General features: G+C 40.7%; 1 protein-coding gene across 1 annotated transcript in view; it reads right to left on the bottom strand.

Annotated features, from left to right (window-relative positions):
* The window catches only part of DNTT (DNA nucleotidylexotransferase), a 125333-nt gene that overhangs the window by 45707 nt on the left and 58295 nt on the right, over positions 1-21331 (bottom strand). The window contains exon 8 of the mRNA XM_064144663.1: positions 3733-3835. Within this exon, the coding sequence (XP_064000733.1) occupies positions 3733-3835 (103 nt within the window). The remainder of the gene's footprint in view (positions 1-3732; positions 3836-21331) is intronic.

The following is a 21331-nucleotide window of genomic DNA, read 5'->3' on the forward strand; positions in this document are numbered from 1 at the left end:
GCTGGTGCATAACCATGCAGTTGCCTTGGTCCATTTCTCATCTTCAAGTTCCCCTGTCAGAATGTTCTGAACAGTCTGGTTTTGACAGAAATGGACAGACCAGCACCAGAGTCCACAAATGAAGATGTTTCCAGCTGTCTATGCCATGTGCATTTACACTGGTGAGTGAGTGAGAGAGAGAGAGAGAGAGAGAGAAAGAGAGATGTACGTATGCACCCACTACAGATATACACACTGAAAAGATCAGACATCAGAAGAAGTCCTTCATCTCCACTTAACACATTTCAGGTAATTGAACACATCTACCTACTTTAGGCAGTAACTTCACATGTAGGACAATTATATGCAGCCCCATCCTCTGCCTAAAGCAATTTAAGCCAAGCTCTCTCAGGTCTACCATGCCACAGTCTATTTTAAGTGAGAATGTCCTCAGCCTCTGCTGAATTTGAACCAGAACACAACAAAAAATTCATAATGCGTTGAGCCAAAAGGTGTGACAGTATATGTTCACAAAAGAGCTTTGGACCCTTATGGGGAAAGTGTTCATCTGAAAGAAATAAGCTTTTCATTCTGGCCTCTTAACTGTTTCTGTATCTTGCCTCAGAAATGGGTTTTGCTGCCGCTGAAATCCAGCTGTCGCTCAGTAATGAATGTGCTGCTGTTCTATGAAACCTGTTTACAAAAAAAAAAATGTTTCCAGCAGTGAAAAAGTGAGATCAGCTACTTGCTCCTCATCATCTAGCTTAATGGGATATCAAGCCTTTCTCTTCCTGATCTGTTCACCTCAACAAGGGTGAATAATAGAGTCCAAACTAGACTACTAATATACCAAAGTAAGCAAGAACAGGCAGGCATCTATATTCCTCTGTTCCTAAGAGCCAAAAGAAAAATGCAACATTACAGTTACATGAATGCAAAGAGAAAAAAATAAAGGATGCAGGAATGTCTGTAATAACAATGTCTCTTCCTTTGTTGAAAGTACCTACTTAACAACAGGAAGAGTGTTAAATTTAGCTACTTAGGGTTTTAGCAAAAAAATATGCCTTTATACAGTGTGTGAATGAGGCTGCCTTGACACAGATGGCTCAACCTGTGTGCCCACAAACTTCTAAGCTCTAACCCACAGAAGTACTTTCTTTATTGAGCTTTCTGGAACCATTAAAACCGTAATCTGTGTACTGCATTGCAGATTTTCCATTTTGCCACTCTACTTTGAAGCTCAGTGGAGACTTTGTGTTCTCTGTTCCTTAGCACTCCTATCTCTGGCAGTGATGCATCAAAGAGTGTGATAGCGCTGATTTAACCACCTAGTTTTCAACAGCTTTCAATGGAAAGATCTTGTTATGTTAAACTTTTCAGCTGAGAAAAGGGCCCTTTTAAACTATTTAAATAAGGCTGAGGTCCACATCTTAGAAGTTAAACATTGTAGAATCCTTCAGTGAGAGCTGCGGAAAGGAAGTCAACATTGTAACCTCAGTGATGTTCTTTGATGAAATTTGGGCTTTGAAAGCAGTAGAACAAAAGGGAAAGCTGTGAAGCCAACAACAGGTGCACTGTCAAAAAGTATGGAAGTGTTTTAGGTTTGCAAGGTTTTTGTGTCCTCCTCCACCCCTTAGAACTCAGAGGTGATATAAAAGCAAGAGAAGTATAGTTGCTCTCTTTTTTGCATTTTTATTTTACTGGTAGCTTATTTTTCAGCAGTGCCAGTAAAAGCCTGCATATTACAGCTGCCACAATAGAGAGGTAGTGTAGCCTGTCGTATAAACCATAAAAATTATAGAGGACAAACAGAACATAGAATACATTTGTCCAATACCAGTCCTCAGCTTGTTTAGATTTGGTTCCTACAGCCATTGTCTATCTCTTCTTCTGATATTTTCTTCCTGCTCAGATTCCTACAGGAATCCTCATCTTTTCAACAAACCTTTGGCCAGCCTTTACCTCCTATACTCTCCCTGGACACACTGCTGCTTCATTTTATCCTTAAAAAAAAAAAATAAATCAGCAAGCACAATTTATTTCTATTTCTTTCCTTTCAATTCTATTCAATGAAAGCGCCTCAGAAAAGCTTCAGTGGTTGACAGACTTCTCAGACCACAGCCGTTGTTCTCATTAATGTCAGCAGTGTGGTGAAATGGGAGAAGGAATGAAAGACTGCACACAGGGCAGGCTCTACCCTCAGCCTGTTGTAACTATTTCTTTCTGCAGTGTAATAATCACTACATCTGGATGATCCACACATGGCTTCCTGGAGGATCAATATTACTTAAGAAGGCAAAAAAAAAAATCTTCCAAGAAGAAATGCAACTTCTCCCAAAATAAAGAAATTAGAATGACTGAGAAAGAAGCTTTACATAAATAAGGAAAAGATAAAAATAGAGTAGCTGCTCAGCACTCATTCGTTGAAATAGTTTTGCTGTTTTCCATCAGAGTGTGATAAATTATACCTGCTAGCAATCTACTTCAACACATACAATTTCCAAGCAGAATTAGGATGGAAGTCACAGAAATCTGAAAAATTAATCACAATCTGTTAACATTACAACAAAAACAACAACAACAATAAAAGGATCAACAGAAGGAAGAGAAATTCTGATAGGTTTTATTTTACCAAGAGAAAAACAAGTTTGAAGCCCTTCTACTAAAACTAGTTAGAAAGTTTTAATCATCTTGAAAGAGGTAACCTTGGAAGCTGGATGGAAAAAAAACCCTGCAAAACCCTTAGAAGAAAAATACATGTGTTAAATGTGTGGAAGCTTATGTCATTTTTTATAATATTCCAGTGCAAGCTAGAAAAAATGCTGATCCACCAGATGGAAGGAACCAGAATTCCAGGCCTTTGCTATCTGAGACTTCAGACTTGCTTGCTTTAGACTATATCATCCAAATACACTGGAGTTGGAGATCCCTGAAGTAGTTCTCCTTGGGAGAATCTACTCTTAAGAAGAAATTAATCAAATACAAACACCCTCCTCTAGTGGGAGGTGTCCCTGCCTACAGCAGGGAGTTGGAGCTGGATGATCCTTGAGGTCCCTTCCAACCTAGACCATTCTATGATTCTATTAACCTAGCACTACCATATCAATTGCTACACCATGTCCCTAGCACCAAATCTGTATATTTTTAAAATGATTTAGCCACTTCCCTGGGCAGCCTGCTCCAATGTTTGGTGATCCATACAGTGAAGAAATTTTTCCTCATGTCCAACTCAAACCTCCTCTGGTACAACATGAGACCTGTCACCAGTTACTTGGAAGAGATCAAACCCCACCTCTGTATAACCTCCTTTCATATAACTGGCCAGCCTGATCTAGGGTAGGTTGTCCCTGCCCATGGCAGGGGGGTGGAACTAAATGATCCTTGTTGTCCCTTCCAACCCTGACTAATTCTATGATTCTATTCTAGGATTCTACAGGGTTTTTTCAAAGTATAATAACAGTTTTGCTGTTTCACTCTAGACTCTGCTAGCTTGATTTCTTCCCTCTAACTAGCTGTATATTCCTCTGCTATCTTTATAGCAGAAATTGTGTAGGGTACTTCAGATATAACTGCAACTTAAGCATTCAGAGCTGCAGGATGCACCTACATCATCATGATTCATAACCAAAAAGAGCAATATCCAACTTTGAAATACTGCAGTTATCTGTGAAAAAGGAGTCAACATTCTTTAAGTACTATGGAGGCTTAATTCACTGTTAGAATATGTTTGGCCAAGTGGTGTTTTTCCTGTACCTGTTTTTTCCATAAGTCAACAACTTTATGCAGAAGTTCCTCATCTTCACTAGGCCCTGGATTGGTGATCAAAAAATCTATATCATGTCCAATCTTCTTACCCCTAGAAGAAATAAACAACAAGAAAACTCAAAAAGATAAGTTCCTTTTGAATTTCACAGCACTTTCAAACAGAATAATTTTTGCTGCATTATAGAAAGAGTTTTCATGATAAAGAGATAGAAATGTTTCTGGAAACATAGTCAAACTGGAATCTTCTCTTTCTTTTATTGGTCTCTTACTGTTCATTGTTGAGCAATAATGTCAGCATTTTCATGTATTGTCTCTGTTGCTCAACTAGATACTGAAGATCCATTGAGTGATAATAAATCTTTAGCTTTCTTTCCCTTAAATACTGAGAAAAGTTTCAGTTATCTTTAGATAAAAAACTTAATCAAAACACCACAGTGTGCATTATGAACCCAGTGCAGCACCAGCAGATAAGCCTGCCAGTCTGATCACTGTAGGCTTAAATGTTATCACAGTATCACAGTATCACACAGTATCACCAAGGTTGGAAGAGACCTCACAGATCATCAAGTCCAACCCTTTACCACAGAGCTCAAGGCTAGACCATGGCACCAAGTGCCACGTCCAACCTTGCCTTGAACAGCCCCAGGGACGGTGACTCCACCACCTCCCCGGGCAGCCCATTCCAGTGTCCAATGACTCTCTCAGTGAAGAACTTTCTCCTCACCTCGAGCCCAAATTTCCCCTGGCGCAGCCTGAGGCTGTGTCCTCTCATTCTGGTGCTGGCCACCTGAGAGAAGAGGGCAACCTCCTCCTGGCCACAACCACCCTTCAGGTAGTTGTAGACAGCAATAAGGTCACCCCTGAGCCTCCTCTTCTCCAGGCTAAACAATCCCAGCTCCCTCAGCCTCTCCTCGTAGGGCTGTGCTCAAGGCCTCTCACCAGCCTCGTCGCCCTTCTCTGGACACGCTCAAGCATCTCAATGTCCCTCCTAAACTGGGGGGCCCAGAACTGAACACAGTACTCAAGGTGTGGTCTAACCAGTGCAGAGTACAGGGGCAGAATGACCTCCCTGCTCCTGCTGACCACACCATTCCTGATGCAGGCCAGGATGCCACTGGCTCTCTTGGCCACCTGGGCACTCTGCTGGCTCATGTTCAGGCGGGTATCAATCAGCACCCCCAGATCCCTCTCTGTCTGGCTGCTCTCCAGCCACTCCGACCCCAGCCTGTATCTCTGCATGGGGTTGTTGTGGCCAAAGTGCAGCACCCTGCACTTGGAGCTATTGAATGCCATCCCATTGGACTCTGCCCATCTGTCCAGGCGGTTCTTCAGTTTCTGATGTACATTTTAATGAACAAAACTGTGATTATGAATATGTTTTTCTTTTAATAGCAGACATAAAATCATTAAGTATTTACAATTCTTTTATATGCTTTTTGCAGAGATTGAGATTGTTTGGGGCTTTTTTTGAGAACAGTTCAGCCTCAATGTGACTGAAGTTTACTACACCTACTATGAATGTCACAGTTAAATCTATATGCATACAATTTAGTTGTAAAGGTTCCTAATGAAAAATTATGTCATAGCCTCTTGGTTTATCTCATTTAGATGCAAGCATTTAGCTTGTCTTTTGGCTACTGACCAAACATGCTAAAATTAAATCCAATTAAAATGTAGCTATTGAAGAATATACAAAAGGGAATTTTTCCCTTCAGAACTGTAAAATGAGAACACCTGAAAATTGATCTTAGAGTGTAATTCATCTGAGGACTGAAGAACCAACATGAGATTTTCATTTTTGGTCTAACTACTCTAACAAGGCCTGGATCTACACTTATGTATTGCCTGCAATCAGGCCAGCCTAAGGAAAAAGGGGCAAATGAGACATTTCTGCAGCAAGGCACAGTATGCAGGAGAAGTGAACAACCGAAATCTGGAATAGTGGCACCTAAATTCAGCACATTTCCAAACATCTTTCACTTATTCATGGATAAGGTGTTGTGGAGGGCCTGTAGGCCTGAAATTAGGCTTATTTATGCCTTGCCCTGCCTGGAGAGGTTTTTCTGCCCAAACCAGAGGTAAACACATTAAATGGATAAAAGGGTCACAACAGACCTGGTGCCATAAAGCCTGGTCTGCCCAAGACCCTTGGTTGCAAACATGTTGTGCAAGCGCCCACACACCCAGCTCGTGCTTCCCTGTTGTGGGCCCATGTGATTCCCATATTTGGGGAAATCCAGGCCTGTGCCTTTTGCCTATTATGGTAAGGTCTGGCTGACTGCCAACCTGGTTGGTCATTCGAGTGGCCAAAGGGCCATCAATCTCGGCCCACATTTAATAAATAGGGTTACACAGGTGAACAATGTGCTCAGACTCTCCCTGCATAGCTCAGGCTCTCCCGATTGCCTGGACTCCCTGCAATGCAGTACACAGATTATGGTTTTAATGGTTCCAGAAAGCTCAATAAAGAATGTACTTCTGTGGGTTAGAGCTTAGAAGTTTGTGGGCACACAGGCTGAGCCATCTGTGTCAAGGCAGCCTCATTCACACACTGTATAAAGGCATCCTGGCCTGCATCAGGAATGGTGTGGTCAGCAGGAGCAGGGAGGTCATTCTGCCCCTGTACTCTGCACTGGTTAGACCACACCTTGAGGACTGTGTTCAGTTCTGGGCCCCCCAGTTTAGAAGGGACATTGAGATGCTTGAGCATGTCCAGAGAAGGGCAACGAGGCTGGTGAGAGGCCTTGAGCACAGCCCTACGAGGAGAGGCTGAAGGAGCTGGGATTGTTTAGCCTGGAGAAGAGGAGGCTCAGGGGAGACCTTATTGCTGTCTACAACTACCTGAGGGGTGGTTGTGGCCAGAAGAAGGTTGCTCTCTTCTCTCAGGTGGCCAGCACCAGAATGAGAGGACACAGCCTCAGGCTGCGCCAGGGGAAATTTGGGCTCGAGGTGAGGAGAAAGTTCTTCACTGAGAGAGTCATTGGACACTGGAATGGGCTGCCCGGGGAGGTGGTGGAGTCACCGTCCCTGGGGCTGTTCAAGGCAAGATTGGACGTGGCACTTGGTGCCATGGTCTAGCCTTGAGCTCTGTGGTAAAGGGTTGGACTTGATGATCTGTGAGGTCTCTTCCAACCCTGATGATACTGTGATACTGTAATAATTGTTTGCCTGCCTGCATACTCACTTGCAGAGCTCACTTAAGCCTGCCTATATATATGTGGAGCCCATAGTCTCCCAGCAGCCATGCACACCTTGCACGCCTGATGCCTTATCATTGCCTGGTAAGTGCCATTGCCGCCGAGTTACCAGCAAGCAGACTCTGAACTGTCTGCACGAGATCGGCCTGTCTGGCCAGCGCTACACTGTGCTGAGACAGCACAGCATCCTGCCTCTGCACCTGACATCCTGCCTAAGAATCTCTGGACAGAGCATCCAGAAGAGGCCAGCAGCACAAGGTTAGAGACAGTAATTTCCCCAGAAACTGGGAAGAGATTATTTCCCCTGAAGCTGGGAAGATTCCAGCCTCAAAGTCCATGGGCAAAGACTCCCCTGAGTGTTGGACACTAGTAATAGGCTGTGACGTAGCCCCAGAGGGTGACCGATAATTAATAAGAGTTGTGAGGAAATGCTTTAATGCCTCTGTAACATCTGTTGGCTCTGCCATAGAGCAGAAACAGTTTCCAGCCCACTCTGCTGGGTGAATAGCATATAGACCCCAAGAGGCATTAAGCCGCGGGGAAAAATCCTCTCTCTGCTTATAGTTTGAACTGTTTGCTAGTTATTAACAAGTTACTGTTGATATTTATCCTAGAATGTTTTTGTAACCATGTGGAATCATTTTAATATTAATATACAGTGGTTGGGGGTAGTGAGAGTTCAGAATATTGAGTTTAATAAATATATATTTTTATAGAATATTATCTTGCACCAATTAATTTCTCCCCTCTGCCAAAATCATCATAGGCGGCAGAATGCCCCTCTGTGTCAAGGTCTGCTCTTGCTGGTGTTTACAAGGTTATGTGATGTCATATCTCAAGTGTCTTTCAGTTCAACACTGTGTTCAACTCCAGTGTCTAGAGGACTTCTGAAGTGTTACACAAGCACTGAAAATGGGAATTATGCGAAAGAAAACATTTCCTTATTTTGTATTTAATGAAATAGTTCATTCTCTTAAATTAATGCATAAAACTCAATCCCATTTCTTAAACTGGGGAATTTGTAGGAAGAGAATTGATAGGCAGACATGCTAACTGCCATTAGAGTGACAGGAAATCATCTTACCAATGGATAGTTGAACAACGTTAGCAGCAAGACATAAAGAAATTAAAATCTAGGCTATGCCTTGTGCCATGCCTGCAGTAAGGTCAAAACTGCTTAAACAGGTGGAAATTATTTCAAATGAAATTCCAAAGCATCAGTATCAGCTTAGAAATCGAACAACAATTCAAACTCCAAAGCTCAGAATCATTTAATCTCCCATATAATACTTTCTGAGTTATTTTGATAGAATGGTTTATGTTGAGAAGGACCTCAAAGATAACCTAGTTCCACCCCCCCCACCATAGGCAGGGACACTTCTGTGGTGGTTTGGGTGTTCCCCACCCCCACACACACTTTGGAAATCACCCAGACTAGGCTCAAACCACTCTGCAAATTTGAATGAAGCTTATATTTACAGCTTAGCACAATATACAAGCAGATATTTACAGTATATACAGTTATAGACAGAAATATACAAGGTAAAAGGCAATACAGAAACACAACAGCCCTATCAGAAACCTGAGTCCCCAGGAGGGGCTCCCAACCACCCTTTCACCTTCTCCCATCTCTCTACCTTACCCCAGATGTTGCCTTGTGCCCCAAGGAAGAATGGAGGGTTGGCCAGGGGGTTAGGAAGTAAGTGGGTTAATCAGAGAGATGGCAGCTGAGGTTAGAGAGAGAAATGCTCAGAGCTCAGGCAGTGCCCCAAGTGCAAATAACTTATCTTTGTTTATATTGTTGTTCTTGTACATCTCAGCAAGCCTATGAGTGAAGTAGACACCACCATTTGTTTCTCTTTCACAGCCTGTGATCTAATCCTTCTCACCAAAACATTCTAGCTAGCTTCAAACTAGCACAACCTCACACTAGAACAGGTCACTCAAGGACTCATCCAACCTTGCCTTGAACCCCTCCAGGCAGGGAGCATCCACAACCTCCCTGGAGAACATGTTCCAGTGTCTCACCACCCTCAATGTAAGAACTTCTTCCTAACATCTAGTTTAAATCTCCCCTCTTTCAGTTTAAACCCGTTACCACTCACCCTGTCATTACAAGACCTTGTAAATATTCCCTCCCCAGCCTTCCTGTAGGCCCCCTTCAGATACTGGAAGGATATTTGTAGGATGTCATTCATTATCTCTTAACTTGCTGTGTTAATCCATAGCTCTTACGTAGCAGTTTTTACTAACATATCTCAAATTTGGTTTGTTTTTTTTTTTTCAAAGGGAAGAAATAATTTATTTCTATCTTAGAAGTGCAGAAAGTAGTGTAAGAAATCTTTTCTAGAATTTTTTTTTTTAAATGAAAGTCAGAAATTGGAAACTGATGGAATTGGGAGCTAATTCTCAATTCTTCCTCTGGTAGTAAACACATACATATTTTAAATTGCCCACATCTACAAAATCCTGCACAAATCCAGCCATACAACCTGAAGAAATCAAGGATGTTTTACTGGCCATCTATTTCTCAAGACAGGGAAAATTTATAGAAATGCTTTTTATTTTAGAATTTAGAGTGTTTTAGTCTCATATAAAAGCACACAATTCACTGTGGACTGATTTCTGACTGAATTTGTCAGGCTATTCCTGAAACATTTAGTTTAATTTCCACTAGTACTCTTTAACAAATAATATATTTCATCATAGAAAAATGGATTACCTTTCCTAAAATTGAAAAGCAATCTAGTAAATTAAAGAAACCTGTACAATATATGTATTGCTCAGAGCTTGTAAATCATGAAAGAAGATGAAATGTACACAGGTTCAGATTACCCTTTCATTGAAGGTGAAGTGAATGTGGCCATTGATTTCAGCAGAGTAGGGCTTTTCATGCATATATATATAAGTATGTATCACAGAACATTAGAGGTTGAAAGGGACCTTCAGAGATCATTGAGTCCAACCTCCCTGCCAAAGCAGTATCCCCTAGGGTAGTTCACACAGGAATGCATCCAGGAGGGTTTTAAAAGTCTCCAGAGAGGGAGACTCCACGACCTCTCCGGGGGCAGTCTGTGCCAGTGCTCTGTCACCCTCACTGTCAAGAAGTTTCTCCTCATCTTGAGGTGAAGCCTGCTATGGTCCAATTTGTAGCCATTGTTCCTTGTCATATTACTGCAGACCACTGAAAAGAGATGGACTCCATCAACTTGACGCTCACCCCTCAGATATTTATACACGTTGATGAGGTCTCTCAGTCTTCTCCAGACTGAATAGCCCTAGGTCTCTCAGTCTCTCTCCATGGGGGGAGATGCTTAAGTCCCCCAGTCATCCTCCTGGCTCTCCACTGGACTCTTTCCAGCAGGTCCCTGTCTCTCTTGAACTGGGGAGCTCAGAACCAGACACAGCATTTCAGGTGTGGTCTCACCAGGGCAGAGTCGAGCAGGAGAAGAACCTCCCTAGACTTGCTGGCTACACTTTTCCTGATGCACCCTAGAATGCCATTTGCTTTCTTGACCACAAGGCCACATTGCTTGCCCATGTGGAACTTGCTGTCTACCAGGACTCTGAGGTCCCAGTCACTCTAGATCTAGGGAGCCCAAAATTTGAGGCAGTATTGTGGGTATGGTCTCACTAGGGCAGAACAGCACATTTATATTTGTGTGTGTGTATACACACACAAATGCAGCCATGGGGATCCATAAAATTGCACAAAGGGCAAAAAAGGATGGGATCATTGTCTGGTTTTGTCTTGCATTTGACAGCCTATTTATGCACTGATTCTTCATATTTCTATTGTCTTTTCTCAGTTGGGAACATTGGCAGCTTTCCTGCTTTACAGGAAACATCTTCCCAGTCTTCTCTCCTCCTGCCTCCTAGGACCATAGTTCAGAAATAGCCTTTGGGTCCATGCCAGTGTCCACAGGTAATTTACTTATTTGTTATTAGCTATCAGACTAAAACTACTCAGTCAGGGAAGAGATCACTGTTTGATGGTTTCACAGCCAAGCTATTTGTTATCCACTTCTTGTTAAATATAAACCACAGAGCCAGTACTTGATGCAGGGAGCAGAATTTTAGGAGGCCGAGCCTCCTTTCTAAATGGGCATCCAAGTCAGTACACTACATCAAACTTTCTGACTCTACAAATACCTCATTTTAAACAGCAGAATGGCACCCAGGCTGGTGATTTTAGCACACTAATGGATGGTAGGAGATGTAGGACATGCCACTGCCTATGCATTCAAATAACAAGGCCTTGGTACAAAATTTGAGTACAATGATAAAAATAAAAACAGTGGCAATGACATTTAAACCAAAAAAAAAAAACACATACCTTCTCTTAAAGTGGATGAGGCTTGCTCAGAGCTTGTCCATTTTCTAGGCCTCCTATGAAATTAGAGTGATAATCTGTCTAGTTTGCAGGTTCCACTCAGACATAAGCAAGATCTCACAAATTATTGGCTCATGCCTGTAAATGCTGTGGCCATTATGAAGGAAATGTTTAGGTGCCCTTAGGAGTAGAGCAATCAGGGACATGACGGAGGAGTTTCTGAGGCTTTGAACAGAAAAGGACATAAACTCAAGTTGTGTATTTGCTATCCAGATCACCTTACATCAATTTTTTTCTATCTCTAAATCTTTGTTGGGCTGGAGCTTTAAGAAAACCAACACCTTGCAAAACTGAAATTGCAGCTTGGGTTTTGTCCTAATGATTTATCCAAGCTTGAAGACTATAAAAGACAGAGCACTGTTAGTTAACTGTGTTCAATTCGTGACTGACAAAACTTGTATGAAGTCACTTAGTTTTTTTCTCAGTAATCAATTAATTATATTTAATGTTACTACAATTTTCTTTTTCACTGCTAGTCTTTTAATACAACATCTAGATTCTGAGTCATTGAGCATTAACTATTACAGCTAAAAGTTAAATATATGAATGCATGACAAAAGGTAATCGTACTCTCTTAATCTACAAAGGCAACATCTGCATGCTTAAACTTTTTAGAGTAACACATGTGCAGAGAATTTTGAAATCCCAGGATATTATGTAATGGCTAAGTCACATCAATGACAGTTCTGATAAACTGACTTTAGTTGAGGAAAGATGAACTGACATTTCTCTACAACTCGCAATACTGCACTGATGAAAGAGCTTAAACCACGTTTCTGCAGCAATGAGTTATGTGTCAAAAGCCTGAAAATCATTTAGCAATCTCTAGCCTTGTAGAGAGTCAAGTGGATATAAATGAAACTGTATTTCCAAGCGTTTGCTTGCATTAGGTAAAACTGTAAGCTCTTCCTAACCTTGCAAGCCCTTGAAGTATTTGAAATACAAAGTGAACATCAACAGACTATGTTTGTAAGAGTAACTGCATCTCCTGCTCAGGTATATTTCTAGGAAATAAAAGCATCAATGTAAAACCATAAACAGTGTAATGCCCTTGGATAGATGCATCATAAAAAATATTTATCATTACCTTTACTATTGACGTTCCATTTTGTGCAGAAATGTTACTCATTTCTCAGTGTTGGTAAAATATGCAGGGCTTTGCCTGTTAAATAAGGGAAGACATAGCTTGCAACACTGCAAAGGATATAAGTTTTGGATGTGTTCACCAACATCTTCTCTATCCGCTCCTTTCAATTTTGAGCAGTCTTAGCACAGCATCTTTCTTCAGATATAGTCAGATGTATCCAAGTCTGACATTACCCCAGACACACACAGAGCCTTGTATTTTCCATCTAACCTTGCTGTACTGTAGTTTTTCTTCACTTGCCTCCTCTATCCTCAGTTTTCTCCTGGGTCTTTATAATTTTGTCCTACATTATAATGCCTCCTTTTTTTTCTCCAATACTTTATTTTTAAAATACTTGATGCTCTCCTACAGTGACATTCTTATTCTTGTTTGCTTAGCATTCAGAGAATAGGAATGATAAGGAGGAACACACAGATCTAGGCCTTTTTTTTTTTGTACTTCCTCAGAATTCTTTCCTAGATTGATTTTTAGAGGCTCTCTATTAGATTTTTGCATTCTTGGGTGAGCCTCATTTATTCATTCTCACCGACAGCTCTTTAAAATGTGCCAGTTTTCAAGTTCCTAGAACCACATACTGAGAGATTTAAAAGTGTTCTCTCATTTGACAAATCCAGCTGTTATCCTGCTGTGGAATAAACCAGAATGGATAGGATAAACTCTTGGATAAATGTCATCTGTGAAGTCCATCAGACCATCAAAGTGATTAATTGAACAGTCTACCTGCACTGCTAGATGATCATTACAATTACTTCTGACTTTAAAACTTTGAACACAGTACTAGATTGGCTTTTGGTTTGTTTAGGCTGAGATCACTGGGATGTTTTGCTTTACAACCCCAATTTCGTGTTTTCAGAGGTTCACACTTCATTCAAAGTGGGAATATAATAATTTTCATAGAATCATAGAATCAACCAGGTTGGAAGAGACCTCCAAGATCATCCAGGCCAATCTAGCACCCAGACCTATCCAGTCAACTAGACCATGGCACTAAGTGCCTTATCTAGTCTTTTCTTGAACACCTCCAGGGACGGTGCCTCCACCACCTCCCTGGGCAGCCCATTCCAATGCCAATCACTCTCTCTAACAAGAACGTCCTCCTAACATCCAGCCTGTACCTACCCCAGCACAACTTGAGACTGTGTCCCCTTGTTCTATTGCTGGTTGCCTGGGAGAAGAGGCCACCCCCCACCTGGCTACAATGTCCCTTCAGGTAGTTGTAGACAGCAATGAGGTCACCCCTGAGCCTCCTCTTCTCCAGGCTAAACAATCCCAGCTCCCTCAACCTCTCCTCATAGGATTTATGCTCCAGGCCTTTCACCAGCTTTGTAATTCTTCTCAAGAACAAACTGTGATTCAGTTCTGTGTGAACAGTTGTCAGGCTGAATGGTTTTAGCCAGACCTGCCCTTGTTGGCTAAATAGCTACTAATTCATCAGACTTCTGATCAGCGAACTTTGCTTTGTTGGACAGGGATTTTTGGACCAGGAATCCAGTTTAATATCAGGCTTTTGAGAGCAATCTAAAATACTCTTTTGTCACAGCTACCATTTTCTGTAATACAATCAGCTCTCAAAATCATTTTCAGAAGGGTGCTTAAACACCATTTTGTGGAAGAAGGCATTTAGTATTCATAAGGAAAAAACAGTTTTCAGTAGTAGATCATGAAGGTCATCAGAAATGACTGTGACCCAGTGGCTCTGTAAAACCAGAGCCTGAACTGGAGACAGGCTGGGCAAATTGTATATCTGTTTCTCAAAAAACAAACAGATAGAATTTTTTTAAAAGTTGGTTGATTTTTCTTTTTCACTTTATAACAGTCACAGCATAGCCAAGTCTCCATTTATTAAGCAAATCATATCTACTTATTCAGACAAAATTCTAGTTGCGTAATGATAGAGTTATAAATGCTGAATAAGGTTGTACGTGTGCTAAATCCTTCAGTGTTCACACAAGCATATTGAATTTTACACCTGAGAATGCTATGTTGGAGGCATTATCACTTGCATGAAGTCAAGCATATATACTGAAGAACCTGAAAGACTACAAACTAGCAGGTGCTCATTTCTAACATCTGATCAATTATATTAAATAATGAAATAAAAATGTTCATGGAGTTCCTGGGATGAAACAAATTTAAGTGCACATAATTAATTGCATTATAAATCTTCAAATATATGCTTATGTGACTGCCACAGAACATAACATAATGAAGTGGATACAAATAATGAAGAACAGAAAAAGATCTGGCATAGACATTTCAGGTTTCTTTCTATTTGACTGAGCCTTTTATTCCTGTTGAAACTGTGGGAGGAAGGCATGTGAAATCAACTGGTTTGTATTTACTAAAACAGCACATTTATGCTATTAATATTCTGATTTGGCAGTTTGAAAGGGTTTTAAGAAATGTTAATGGATTTTTCACCCATATAATTTGCAGCCTTTACATTGCCTAAGAAAAAGCTCATAGCTGTGAAATAGCTTTGAGAATGACTGCTATCAGGAAAGACAGAGGAAAAAAAATCCATCCATCAGGAATTGCTATGCAACCAATATTCACCATAACACTGGTAAGATTTTTAAACTCCCACTTTGCCTAACGGTTTTGCTGTGGAGCTTCATTTTGATACAGAAAGCTAGGAAAAATCAGTAATCTCCGACCAAAACTACATGGAGCAGGTGTTCAATCACATGTGGAGAACACACACAAAATATCAGAGGATGTGCTAGTTTGAAGCTAGCTAGAATGTTTTGGTGAGAAGGATTAGATCACAGGCTATGAAACAGTGCTGATGTCTAATTCACTCAGAGGCTTGCTGAGAGGTATAAGAGCAAGAATCCAAACGACTCATTCTTCTTGGGTCATTACCTGAGCTGCATTTCTCTCTCTCTAGCCTCTCTGCCGTCTCTCTTCACTAATCCACTTTGCTTCCTAACCTCTTGGCCGAACCTCCATTCTTCCTTGGGACTGGGGTAAGGTTGAGAGAGACAGGGGGACGGTGAAAGGGCAATTGGGATCACTTCCTGGGGACTCAGGTTTCTGGGAGGGGAGTTGTGTTTCTGTATTACCTTTTACCTTGCATATTTCTGTATATAACTGCATATACTGTAAATATCTGTTTGTATGTTCTGCTAAGCTGTAAATAATAAGCTTCATTCAATTTCCAGAGCCAGCTGAGCCTAGTCTGGGCGATTTCCAAAGTGTGGGGGGGGCAGGTAATACCCAAACCATCACAGAGGATAAAACCCTTCCTTCCAAAGGGTTCAGATTAAAAGCAACCCAGCTAAAATTGATTTGTACAACAACCGTGATACCAGCCAAAACATTGTAAGCTGATATAAAAAATATGCAAGTCCTTTTTTTTGTGTAAAGAAACATGAGAGTTAATTATGTGTTAAATTAAGCAGCATCTTCTCTGCATTCTTTTGAGAAACACAGGGAGGACAGTTTCCAGACAGAAATCCCTAAGTGATTTGAAAATATGTGAGGCCATTTGAATATTTCCTTGAATACAGATGAGCAATACACATAAACATCTAGGAAAACCAAGTGCAATTGCTGCAATGATGATTTTGTGGCGATGGAAAAGGGATTAAATGTTGCAGAAGATTACACATAGTGAAAGGAACGGATAAATTATGATATAGCACAATGAACTTTTGTTTAAGCAGCAAAGAGAAAGCTTGGATAAATAGCAGAATCTCTCCTTTTAGATATAGCAAACAAATAATTTTTAACTGCCATAAAATGCACGTTCTTAATGGAAAACTCCAGTATCCTCAAGTGTACATACACAGTCAAACATGTAATTACAGCTATAGGCAAACATGCACACACAGATCTACACAGTCCATAGTCTTTCTGACTATTCTGGTATTGATGTCTTTTTTGTTGTTGGTGGTGTGGTTTTTTTTCTTTTCCTCTTCTCTAGGGAGGTATCCTCTACACTGGGTCTGATTTATCTCTCAGTGTGCTGGCAATGTAGAACTATTATTTGACATCAGCTGAGTTTGACCAAAGAATAGTGGCACACTAATTCTGTCTCTAATAACCTCAGTCCTGATTAAGGTATCTCCACCACCTATCTCCCCCCAGCATATGGCTTTTCAGAAGTGTAACATAAATTTTTTTCCAAATACCAGGTAGTCTGCATGCTTGTGGATTTCCTTATTAAGCAGCCTTTGCTGAGGCCTTGAACAGAGATGGACAATTTCTTACTACTAGATACTAAAATAAATTCATAGTTACTGTCACTCGAAGTATAAAGAACTACATCTTTCTTCCCCCCCTCCTCCATAAACTGCATTATAAAGAGAAAGGGGGAAAAAATCTTCAAGCTGAAAGTACCAGAGTGTGACAATGTTACTGTTATTTCATAAAAGGTAACATTCTGAACTGTTTTAAAGTCAGAGGAGAAAAATTCAGCTGATTGTAAAGCTGTCATAGATTTCATTAAGCCAAGACTAATTCTTGGCTGTAACGCTACAGATTTTCAAAACCTTATTCCATATTCAAGTATAAGTTACTAGTAATTTCAGAAAATATAAATGCATTGCCTCAAGGGCATAGATTTTTGCTAGGCCTATCATTTGTACACTTTGAACGAGGCACTTTACAAGGAAATGCACAAAACTCTTATCTGTGCAAGCATTTGTACAACAGTGACACCATGCTGAAGGATTCTGTTGAATGAAAGAAATTATAACACATGCAAGATTCTTATTTCACTTGCAATAAGAACTGTGCAATAGCTTTTAAAAAATATTATTTATCTTGCTTGTGACAGAAAAGGTCTTCAAAATGACAATAATATGCTATAATATTTATTTGAAGTTATTTCCTCAGAAACTCTCAATTACATATTCTGACCAATACTGTAGAGAGTATTACCAGCCTAAGCAGCAGCATAACACTATACCAGTCCATTGCTATCACAAATGGCCAGCTAAGCACCATACATAAGCTCTTCTTCAAGTCACTATCAGCTTTAGTTCAGCAGCTTACTTTAATATGCAGGTCAGCTTCACATTTTCAAAACATTTAGATTCAGCAGTGTCAGTGCAATGGTGGTTCACACACATATAGAGTAGGTAGCAAGAACATAAATGTTCATTGAGCTGCAAAAGCAGCTCAGCTGAAGTTAACAGTTCAAAAACAAAGGCAGAGAAAGCAGAGACAGCAGAATGCAAAAGGTGACTGTTCAGAAGCCTGCTGGTGCTGTGCAATGATTACTTTGGAGTGGAAGGAGGTGTCCTCAGCCAGAATAAAGTAAGGACACTCAAGCATGCCAAACTCTTTCACTAGCTTCACATGCTCTCTAGGTGCATGATCTTTATACCTCCACTTTAAACATGACAAGGATGTAAGATTAACGAGGATGCCAGAGGAAAGATACCATTTTATAGTTCATTAAATTAGATAGACAGAAGGTTCATCTATACCATTTATCACATGAAGACATGGTATGCTTCCCAAAGGTTGTCGTTTGGGGATTTATAGATCACTCTGATTCCAGAATTGAAAACTGAGGACTGGAATAGTAAATTTAAAACCAGAATTGTAGAGATGATTGGGTTAGATAATTACAAATGGTAGATAATAGTATTTCCAATGGTTGTTAAAAAATTAATAACCAAGAAGGATCCTCCCTACCTGATACTGCAAGTAACTATGGCAGGTGTCATTTGTTATTTTATCCTGAGTGAATAAATCCCTGCACAGTCCACATAAGCCGTTAGTCCCTGCTTTTCAGAAGTAAAGTAACATGGCAGAAGTAAAGAGGAAAACAATAAAGCAAGATGTGGTCAGAGTTCTGTGGAAGATAGATATGGGTGAGGGAATACCTGGCTTCTTGAGGTAGTTACTGATTTTCTGGATTTTTAATTGAATTGGATCCTAACTACCTCTGAAGACAGCTTGACACTAGTAGTTCTCAGCCCCTGTTTTTTCTTTCTAATACCACGTAGGGGGTAATATACTATAAAACGTCTGTTAAGAGGTAAAAGTGCCACTGAGAGAAAATAGCTGCACAAGTGTTTTGTAGCTAGACTGATTATTTTAGTGCCTCACATTTCGGTCACCCCACTGGACTTGCTTCATACAAGCTGATTAAAACTTAGAGCTGAATATTTCTGGAACTCTAAATCCAAACTGACTGAAATGTTGCATTCTATATCAAAGGAAATTCTGGAATTCCTGTCTCTTGAGGATTAATTCTTCCCTGATCGTACATCACAGGGCTATTTTGGGCCATAATTCATTTCTGTGAGAAGTTTTAATAGGATGCTGATTAATGTCTGAAATAACAATAATCTAATTAACTGAAATAAATTCTGCCACCAGCAAAGAGAATTAAAAATAAAACTGAATCATTACATATTTAACTGAAAACACAGATACCATGCAGTTATGACACATACTCTGATTCATTTTGAGGCAATTCGTGGGTGAAAAAAATAATCTGCTGTTGTAGCTTTGTCTTCAGAATTACTTTTCCCAGTGATTTAAGAGTAAAATCATTTTAGATTAGACTGTCTCTGCAAGCATATTGAAAACCAACCCAGCGCTGTCCTCAACAGCTATAAATCAGGTTTCTGGAAGGGTCTGCATCACCAAAGACAACATACAGCAGCTTCTTCACCAGCCATATAACTCAACATAAACCCAGCTGAACTACGTAGGTATTTGGCAAAGATTCACAGGTGTCTTGTCTGGAAAAGATATTTAAAGCAGGACACTTCATAAAAACAGCATGTGTCTCGCCCAGTGTAACACTAATTCTGATGTGCTGGGAGCAGAAGTGATTTTCCATAGTTGTGGAAGCTATTTATTTTGTTTTTTTTAAAGTTAATCCACCTCTGTTATGAAGTAGCAATGGAATAATGCTTTTCCCTTTAGAACCAGGAACTTAAATGGCATAGGGGAATATAGCTATAACATTAGATACACAAACCCAGCACATTTGTTTTTTCTTTTATTCAGCAGCACTACTATGGCACATTAGTAGCTGCTGCTCAAGGAGACTTCGAAGGAACCACATAATAGTCCAGAGAATGCATTACTAAAAAGATCTTTCTTGTAGCAAGTCAGGTCAAAGTGCCACCTGCTGCAGCAGAAGTGATCACATCTCTGGATATTTCTGCAAGTTAGGCTCTGAGGGTGAAAATCACTGAAGTGAGGAGAACTAACTTAAATCTTACTTAAAACCTAATTTCACCCTCGGTGACTGCATTAACTCAAAGTTGCAGTAATGCAAGCCATGCACCAAGTCTCTCATTAAGCATGCTTCCAAAGACTAAGAGTATGTCATGCTACACTTGGCTCTGTGTCTTTTATGACCTAAAATAAAACTAGACAATGTTTCTCAGACTAGAAGGCACCTGGGTACTCCTCTTTATGGCATGCTGATACCTTTTTTCAAGCTTTGCTTTAACAGATGTTTGATGTCACTTCAATGCAATAAGAAAAGACACAGAAGAAAATAGCTATTCAGATGAACTTTAAATATAGTAGTACTGCAGATCACTTAAGTTATCGACTGATCTTGTAAAGCTCTGTTAGATTGTCTGCATTTAAAAATCATAGAATCATAGAATCAACCAGGTTGGAAGAGACCTAGAAATTCATCCAGTCCAACCTAGCACCCAGTCCTATCCAGTCAACTAGACCATGGCACTAAATGCCTCATCCAGGCTTTTCTTGAACATCTCCAGGGACGGTGACTCCACCACCTCCCTGGGCAGCCCATTCCAATGCCAATCACTCTCTCTGTGAAGAACTTCCTCCTAACATCCAGCCTACACTTTCCCTGACACAACTGGAGACTATGTCCCCTTGTTCTGTTGGTGGTTGCCTGGGAGAAGAGACCAACCCCCACCCTACCTACTTCAGGTAGTTGTAGAGAGCAACGAGGTCCCCCCTGAGCCTCCTCTTCTCCAGGCTAAACAACCCCAGCTCCCTCAACCTCTCCTCATAAGGTTTATGTTCCAGGTCCCTCACCAGCTTTGTCGCCCTTCTCTGGACACATTCCAGCACCATAATATCTCTCTTGAATTGAGGGGCCCAGAACTGGACACAGGACTCAAGGTGCAATCATTTAATGGGTTAAAAAAATAACATAGTGCAACCCTTGATTTAGTTCCTTGCCTTGTGAAAGGAATGAATGGTGAATGGTGCGTTTCTATATTGGCTTGTGTACACTTTTAGCCATGTGGTTATTTCAAAGCATATTCAGTTTAAAAGAAATCTACATGAGGATTCTTTCACACTGTGCTAGTTTGAAGCAGGGTAGAATGTTTTGGTGAAGAAGAACTAGATCATAGGCTGTGAAAGGAAAACAATGGTGATATCTGCTTCCCTCAGAGCCTTGCTGAAGAAGAAAGTAAACATTAGATAATACTCTCGCCATTTTGTCTTCGCTTTCTGGCTGGGCACTGACTGAGCTGCATCTCCCTAACCTCACCTTCCACTCACCTTTGCTTCTTAACCTCTTGGCTGAACCTCTATTCTTCCTTAGGACTGGGGTAAGGTTGAGAGGGGCAGGGGGAAGGTGCAGGGGTGGTTGAGAGCCCCTCCTGGGGACTCAGGTTTCTGGGAGGGGAGTTGTGCTTCTGTATTACCTTTTACCTTGTATATTTCTGTCTATAACTGTATATACTGTAAATATCTGCTTGTATATTGTGCTAGCTGTAAATAAATAGCTTCATTTATATTCCCAGAGCCGGCTGAGTCTAGTTGGGTATTTCTAAAGTGGGGGGGGGGGGGGGGCGGGGAACACCCAAACCATCACACACGCATGGGTACTTAAGGAAACCATTGTACAGGAAACATTATGAAAGATTTAATATCTGTCAA

The sequence above is a fragment of the Pogoniulus pusillus genome, chromosome 6 (genome assembly GCF_015220805.1).
Source record: "Pogoniulus pusillus isolate bPogPus1 chromosome 6, bPogPus1.pri, whole genome shotgun sequence".
NCBI lineage: Eukaryota > Metazoa > Chordata > Aves > Piciformes > Lybiidae > Pogoniulus > Pogoniulus pusillus.